This window comes from Mobula birostris, chromosome 1, assembly GCF_030028105.1.
Source record: "Mobula birostris isolate sMobBir1 chromosome 1, sMobBir1.hap1, whole genome shotgun sequence".
In the NCBI taxonomy this organism is placed as follows: domain Eukaryota; kingdom Metazoa; phylum Chordata; class Chondrichthyes; order Myliobatiformes; family Myliobatidae; genus Mobula; species Mobula birostris.
Genome location: NC_092370.1, coordinates 171,248,549 through 171,257,071, shown reverse-complemented (window position 1 = coordinate 171,257,071; position 8,523 = coordinate 171,248,549). Strand labels below are relative to the sequence as shown.

Genomic DNA, 8,523 nt, shown 5'->3' with positions numbered 1-8,523 from the left:
AGTTGGACCTTCCAGATACAGGTGTATTGTTACTACAATCAATTGCAACACCTTGACTGCACACTATGATTTCCATTTAACTAATTATGTGACTTCTAAAACCAATTGGCTGCACCAGTGATGATTTGGTGTGTCATATTAAAGAGAGGCAATCAATTATTTTGTGTTTTATATTTGTAATTAATTTAGATCACTTTTTAGAGATCTGTTTTCACTTTGACCCAAAACGGTCTTTTTCTGTTCATCAGTGTCAAAAAAGCCAAATTAAATCCACTGTGATTCAAAGTTGTAAAACAATAAAACATGAAAACTTCCAAAGGGAGGGGTTGAATACTTCCTATAGGCACTGTATTTATTACTATTACTTTTTTTTAGTATTTTCACAGTTCGCCTTTGCACATTGGTTGTTTGTCCATCTTTGTATGTAGTTTTTCATTGATTCTATTGCACCTACTGTGAATGCCCACAAGAAGAAGAATCTCAGGGTAGTATATGGTGACACATACGTACTTTGATAATAAATTGACTTTAAACTTTGAACTGTTGAACTTTGAAATTCACTGATGACACCACAGTTGTTGGCTGAACCACGACCAGTGATGAGTCAGCGTACGGGAGTGAGATATAACATCCAGTTGAATTGTGCTGCAATTACAAACGCATTCAGTGTCAACAAAATGACGAAGCTAATCATTGACTTCAGAAAGGGAATGTTGGGAGACAACATGCCAGTTCTCATTGGTGGGTCAGAGGTGGAGAGAGTAAACAAATTCCTGTGCAAGAGCATCTTGGACGACCTGTCCTGGGTTAATTACATAGATGCAATCATGAAGAAGGTACACCAGCACCTTGACTTTGTTAGAAGCTTAAGGAGATTTGGCTTGTCACCAAATACTGGCTTTTAAAGATATATTGTTGAAAGTATTCTAACTTTATTCCACATTCTGTTAATGCATTTCTGACGTATAATCAAGGATATAATCATGGATTTCAGCATCTGTATCATGCCCTCTTCTTGTTGCTATCGTCAGGCTGGAGGTACAGAAGCCTGAGGTGTTAAAGCACCGGGTTCACAAATAACTTAACTATAAGCATCAGGTTCTTGAATCAATCATCGTAACCCAAATCATACCTCAGCAATGGAACACTCTGGGCCACCTCTTGTATTTCACTTGACTTGTCACTGATTGTGATTTATTTTTGCAATAATGTCTTGGTTTGTACAATCTTTATTTTGTTTTTACCGTGCTGTATAATTTATGTTTAACTTATGTATAATTTATCTCTTGTTTGTTGTCTAAACCTGTATGTAATGCTGCTGTAAACAAATTTTTCATTGTACCTGTACCTCAGCACACTTGTGCACATGACAATAAACTTAACTTGAACAGCAAAAAGAGTCTGTGAAAGAGTAAGAAAAAAGGAAGAACTAGAGTGTGACATAAAGTTTGCTAAAAATGTAAAATGCAGATAAAAAGTTTTTTTTGCGCATTTTTTTTAAAGAAAAGTATTAATAAAGTGAATTTTAGGCCATAGAAAGTGTGTCCAGGGACTTAATAATACAATATAGTAAAATGACAGATGAATTAAATAGGTAATTTCAGTTTTAGTTGATACCACATTCCAGAAATAATGATAAATTGGGAATTAAGAGGAAGAACTCAGGAAATTGTAATCATCAGAGAGTCAATACTGAGTATTTTGAGCATACAGAGCTACAGGTTGTCAAGTTCCTAAGTCCTGATGAACATTATCATTGAATCTCAAAGAAAATTATGATCTTCCAAAATTTCACACATTTGGAGAAATCTCCAATAGTTTTGAATATTGCAAATACAACTCCTTTATTCAAAAAGTCAGCAAGTAGAAAAACACGGACTATTTTTCTTTAATATGTATCAAACAAAAGCTATTACAGGCATTAGAGTAGCATGGGGCACTTAGAAAATAATCAAAATAATTAGGTAAAGTCAAGATGGTTTTGAGAAAGAGAAATCATATTTGACCACTTTATTGAAGTTCTTTGGAGAAGTAATAAGTGCTTTAGATAAAGTAAACATTCGACATTTAGAAGGCATTGACAAACTACCTCATCAAAGCTACTGCAGGAAAGAAAAGTTCAAGATGCAGTAGGTAACATGAATAGAATATTGGCTTTTTTTGGATGACAGGTATGATTCATAATTTTAAATTGTGTCATAAGAACATAAGAAATAGTAGCAGGAGTAGGCCATCTGGCCCGTCGAGCCTGCTCCACCATTCAATAAGATCATGGCTGATCTGACCATGGACTCGTTTCCACCTACCTGTCTTTTCCCCATAACCCTTAATTCCCCTATTATGCAAAGATCTATCTAACCTTGTCTTAAATATATTTACTGAGGTAGCCTCCACCGCTTCTTTGGGTAGAGAATTCCACAGATTCACCACTCTTTGGGAAAAGCAGTTCCTCCTCATCTCCATTCTAAACTTACTCTTCCAAATCTTGAGGCTATGTCCCCTAGTTCTAGTCTTACCTACCAGTGGAAAGAACTTCTATCTATCTATCCTTTTCATAACTTTATATGTTTCTATAAGATCTCCTCTCATCCTTCTGAATTCCAGCGAGTACAGTCCCAGGTGACTCAATCTCTCCTCATAATCTAGCCCCTTATTTCTGGAATCAACCTGGTGAACCTCCTCTGCACCACCTCAAAAGCCAGTATATCCTTCCTCAAGTGAGGAGACCAGAACTGCATGCAGTGTTCCAGATGAGGCCTCACCAGTACCCTATACAGTTGCAGCATAGCCTCCCTGCTCTTAAATTCAATCCCTCTAGCAATGAAGGCCAACATCCCATTTGCCTTCTTGATAGCCTGCGGCACCTGCAAACCAACCTTTTGTGATTCGTGCACAAGCACTCCCAAGTCCCTCTGCACAGCACCATGCTGCAATTTTTTACCATTTACATAATAATCTCATCTTCCATTTTTCCTTCCAAAATGGATAACCTCTCATTTACCAACATTGTGCTCCATCTGCCAGACCCTTGTCCATTCACTTAACCTATCTATATCTCTCTGCAGACTCTCTGTATCCTCTGCACAATTTGCTTTTCCACTCAATTTAGTGTCATCAGCAAACATGGATACACTACACTCAGTCCCCTCTTCCAGGTCATTAATGTATATCGTAAGCAGCACCGACCCCTGTGGCACACCACTCGCCACTGATTGCCAACTAGAGAAACACCCAAGTATCCCAACTCTCTGCTTTCTATTGGTTAACTAATTCTCTATTTATGCAAATACATCACCCCCAACTCTATTTATCCTTATGGTAAGTCTTTTATGTGGCCCTTATTGAATGCCTTCTGGAAATCCAAGTAAATAGTATCCACCCGTTTCCCCTTTATCCACTGTGCTTGTTATATCCTCAAAGAACTCCAGTAAGTTTCTCAAACAGGACCTGTCTTTGCTGCATCCATGCCGCATCTGTGTGATGCCTCTTTCCAGAAGATTCGCTATTTCTTCTTTAATAATGGGTACAAGCATTTTCTCAACAACAGATGTTAAACTAACTGGCCTATAGCTACCTGCCTTTTACTTGCATCCTTTTCTGAACAGTGGCATGACATTTGCCTTTTTCCAATCTGCCGGTACCTGCCCAGAGTCCAGAGAATTTTGATAAATCCTCAACTATAACCTCTACTAGCATTTCTTTCAGTACCCTAGGATGCATTCCATCAGGACCACGGGACTTGTCTGTCTTTCAGCCCAAGTTTGCTCAGCATTTAGTGGTAGCTATTATATCAGCGTCCTCACTTCCCATCACATCCATATCATCTCTCTTCAGCATGTTAGACATGTCCTCCACTGTGAAAGCCGACACAAAATAGTCATGGAGACATTCAGCCCACCAAGTCCACTTACATTAACTCTTTTTTTTACTTTCCCTACATTCTTATTAACTGCCCCTCCACTTATATACCCTGGTTAATTTACAGTGACCAATTAACCCCTTAACCTATATCATCTTTCATATGAGGGAGGCAACCAGAGCACACAGAGGAAAAGTACATGGTCACAGGGAGAATATGTAGGCCGAGATTGTACCTGGGTCTCCAGTGCAATGAGGCAGCAGCTCTACAAGTTGTGCCACACTGTTGCTTTTTGATTTTTAAAAATCATTTTATTCTCCCCATATTCCCATCACCTCTTCCTCAGAATTTACCATCACCCACACATAAAGGACAATTTTAACCTACCAACCACACCGTTTTGTGGATGGGAGGAACCTGTAGCAACCTGGGGAAACCTACAGCACACGGACAGCACCAGAAGTCATGACTGAACACAGATCACTGAAGTTGTGTGCTTTTGCTCTCTGCTATATTGGCTAATCAATTATTATGACAGGAATAGCTGGAGTAATGTTAATAATTAATAAAAATGTAGTAAATACAGATCCTGCCCTGACCCAAGGGTGATGGTAAAGGATGTAAAGTCAAACAGATGACTGACATTCCCAAATGCTCCTGTGACACTGCTGATGCCAAACTGTATCAGTCTCTGCCATTCCTTTGGATTCACCAGCTGCACGGAGACGGGGAGCCTGCTACATGGGCAACATCTTGCTCTTCATATCGTACTGCCCTGACTTCCATATTACGAAAACAGTTGGGATGAAACATCCATGGTCAACCTCAACCAAAGAAGGTCCTCAATGATAATATTCTCTGTTTTAATTTTAAAACATCATCTGGTCATTGTATGCACAAATTGACTGCTGAATTATAAACACTGCCAACAGTGACTACACTTGTTTTAAAGGATGGTTCATTGGGATTAAAACAGATAAGAATGGAAATGTTCAGCAGGTCAGATAATACCCATGAAGCATTAGATTTTCAGATCAGTGACCCTTCACCAGAATTCACAAAACACTAATAGCTTATAGGCAGGCTGACAACAAAAAATAGAGACATGAGACACTGCAGGTGCTGCAATCTGGAGCAACACATTACATGCTGAAGGAACTCAGCAGGTCAGGTATCATCAATGGAGGGAAGTGGACAGTTAACATTTTGGGTGGAGACCCTGCATCTAGACTGAAAGATAGGTGGGAAGTAACCAGCATAAAAAGCTAGAAGGAAGGGTGGCAGAAGAGGTAGAAGGATCCAGATTAGGAGATGAGTTAAGCACACAGAGGACGGGGTGATGAAAATAAAAAGAAATGTCTGTAAAAGTGGAATGCAGAACTGATTAAATGATCAAAATTAAAGAAAAATTGCAGCACTGTAAGTCCAAAGATAAAACAGAAAATTATGGAACTATGCAGAAAATCAACCAGTATCTGCAGAGGGAGAAACATTCATCAGGCAATGACTTCTATCAGGGAATGTTACATGGAGGCACAAGAGAGGTTGTGGATTCTGAAATCCAGATCAACATACAAAATGCTGTATGAACTTAGTGGGTCAGAGAGGATGTATGGAGGAAAATGAATAGTCAACGTTTTGGACCAAAACTCATCATCAAGCCTGGAAAGGAAGGGGGCAGAATCCTTCCTTTCCAGACCTCTGAAGGGTTTCAGACCAAACCATTGACCATTTTCCTCCATGGATTCTGCCTAACATGCTGTGTTCCTCTAGCATTTTGAGTGTTTTGATCAGGAAATGTTTTCTCCCTCCATAAATTCTGTCTGTGAACAAATGACAGCAGGGATGGCAATGTATGAGAGATGGGTTATGGGCAAAAAAAAAGCAAATGGTGGTTCAATGGAGATGTAAATGACATGAGAAGTGTTTGAGCAACAGCAAAAAGCAACATAACTAATTCACTTGTTTTAAAAAGTGTAATTTAAAAAATATATAATAAAACACAAGTTATTTACAAGATGCATGTGATCTGTCTTACACTTCCTTACGGCTTGGGTCCCACCCCCAAAAGTTGACATTTCTGACTGCACAGAAGCAGGCGGCGTTATTTATGGGAGTAGTGATCAGTTTGCTCGGGAAAGGTTTTGTTCTGTCGTGGTGGGGGTGTAATGTGAGCCCCCTGGCAACAGTTTTGATTGTAGCTGTGATTTTACATAAGTGTCGAAGCAAAGGGCATCATCTACTTCCAGTTCAGAGGGGTGAGGAGCGGCTGGTCAGCAAGGAAGGGGAGGAGGAGGCGGCGGCGGCGGCGGCGTGTGGTGTTGATGTCGGGCCGGGACTGTCGTTAATCGTCTGGAGGGAACCTAGCCGATGAAGGGGAGTGGCGGTGGCAGTGAATGAGCGGAGCTGGAGGCGGCGCGATGCGGGAGCTCGGCCGCTGTCAGCCGGGACCCGGGCCGGGACCGCTCTTGCGGTTCCTGGGCCACCGGGAGCTGAGCGGCGACCGTTTCCTCAAGGAAGGTTTCCAGCGCCAGCGGCTGTCGGGCTGTAGGAACCTCTTCAAGAAGGACCTGCTCGGCCACTTCGGCTGCGTCAACGCCATCGAGTTCAGCGGCGGCGCTGGCGAGCTGCTGGTGTCCGGTAAGAAGTGGGGGGCCGTGGGCCGGGAGAGGCCGGTGCTGGGTAGGGGGACAGAGTCGCACAGCCGCCTATTTACACAGACGCGCCCTGTTGTTATGGATACACACCCCTCCAGCACCTCCACTCCCCTCACTTTTACAGCTGGGGGATGGGGCCGCCTGTCTTCCCCTACGCCTCGGTCACCAGAAATCGAGGCCGTGGTCTGAGAAGCGCTGCAGGCCGCACCCCAGCCTCCCACACTTTGCTGTCACCCTTTCCCGTTCCTGGAGTGGTTGCACTTTTGTTTCCATAAAATCCCAGATGTTAATCTCCCACTTTATGTTCGGTCCTGGCAGAGGCTGCCTAAACAGCATTTGTTGGTGGCATTCTGTGTTTTAAATTCATTGCTGCTGGGATATCTATTTTACATTCATTGCTGCTGGGTAACACGGAAAGGGAAAGGATTCATCGTACGATATTACAATGTTTGCCAGTAGCCCCGAGATGTTCAGTGCAAATATCAACTTACTTTTGAACGTCGCAGGGCTAAGGTGGGAGCATAATTGGACAGAATTTGATATTGAACCACATAAGGGTGGGTGGTCAACAGCTTGATGTAGGAGGTGCTTGATAGGAGCATTAAAATCGGGAAAGAGTTAGAGCACATAGAGGTTAGTAGAGATAAATCCAGCACCAAGATAAAGACGCATCCGTAATGATGGAGCATTAAAACTGAGGATGTTCAACTAATGAACAGATCTTGAGAAATAACGGGGATGAGTAATGAAAGGCTGATGTTACAAAAATCTACTGGATGAACTCTGCATCAAGCATCAGGATTGTTTTTCTCCCACAGATGCTGCTCGACTTTCTGAGATCCTCCAGCAGATTGTATGTTGCTCCAGATTCCACCATCAGTAGTCTCTTGTGTCTCCAAAGACTGGAGTTGTTGCATCAGCTGATGTTCAAAATGCAGAGACTGTGAAATAATTCTCAAAAATAAAATTAGCCATTGTTAAGCCAATTTAGATCAGCAAGCGTTTAAAAATGATGGCGAAGGTGTGAGTAACAATGAGGGGATCAGAGCTTTGCGAAAGAACTCATGGTTCACCTGGTAACAAATTGCTAATGTAATCTAATTCTCTCAAAGGGGACTTTAATGTGGCATTTCATAACCATGTTTTTTTTTACAAGGTACAGTAGATATGAATGGTAAACCAGAACAGTATATCTATTCAGACAAGACTTGATCATCAGATATTTCCAATCTATATTGTCATTCAACCAATGTTTTTTAATTGTGCATGTAGGTTTCACATAGTAGGAAAATGATTCAGATACCTCACTTGTTTGTATTCTTAAATGAATTTGACATTAGGCCTGATAGGGAGTTAGAAGGGCAGATAACTGTAACTTAGTCAAAGAAGGTAGTTTTAGAGAAGGGTAGAGTGGCAGAATCAGAATCAGGTTTATTGTCACTTAAATGAGTTGTTTTGTAACAGGAGTACAGTGCAAGACATAAAAACCTTACAAAAAAGTTAGAATAAAAATGTGCAAAAGAGGAATAGCGAGGTCATAGTGTTCGTGCATTCAGAGTTCTAAGTAAATTTATAATCAAAGTATATGTATGTCACCATGTCCAACCTTGAGATTCATTTTCTTGTGGACATACTCAATAAATCCATAATAGAATTAATGAAAGACTGCACCGACTTGTGCATTCAACCAGTGTGCAAAAGATGACAAACTCTGCAAATAAAAAAAGAAATAATAATAATAAATAAATAAGCAGTAAATGTCGAGAGTGTGAGATGAAGTGTCCTTGAAATGAGTCCATAGGTTGTGGCAACACACACAAAATGCTGGAGGAACTCAGCAGGCCAGACAGTATCTCTGGAAAAGTGTAAACAGTCAACATTTTGGGCTGAGACCCTTCATCAGGACCTGAAGAAGGGTCTCAGCCCAAAACTTCGACTGTTTACTGTTTTCTGTAGATGCTGCCTGGCCTGCTGAGATGCTCCAGCATTTTGTTTGTACTGCCTGGA

The 8,523-nt window shown here is 41.2% G+C and overlaps 1 protein-coding gene across 1 annotated transcript in view; it reads left to right on the top strand.

Moving 5' to 3' along the window:
• The first annotated feature begins 5,932 nt into the window (after positions 1-5,932).
• dcaf5 (ddb1 and cul4 associated factor 5) overlaps positions 5,933-8,523 on the top strand; it is a 72,904-nt gene continuing 70,313 nt past the window's right edge. Inside the window, exon 1 of the mRNA XM_072266061.1 lies at positions 5,933-6,499. Coding sequence (XP_072122162.1) covers positions 6,256-6,499 — 244 coding nt within the window. The 5' untranslated portion in view covers positions 5,933-6,255. The remainder of the gene's footprint in view (positions 6,500-8,523) is intronic.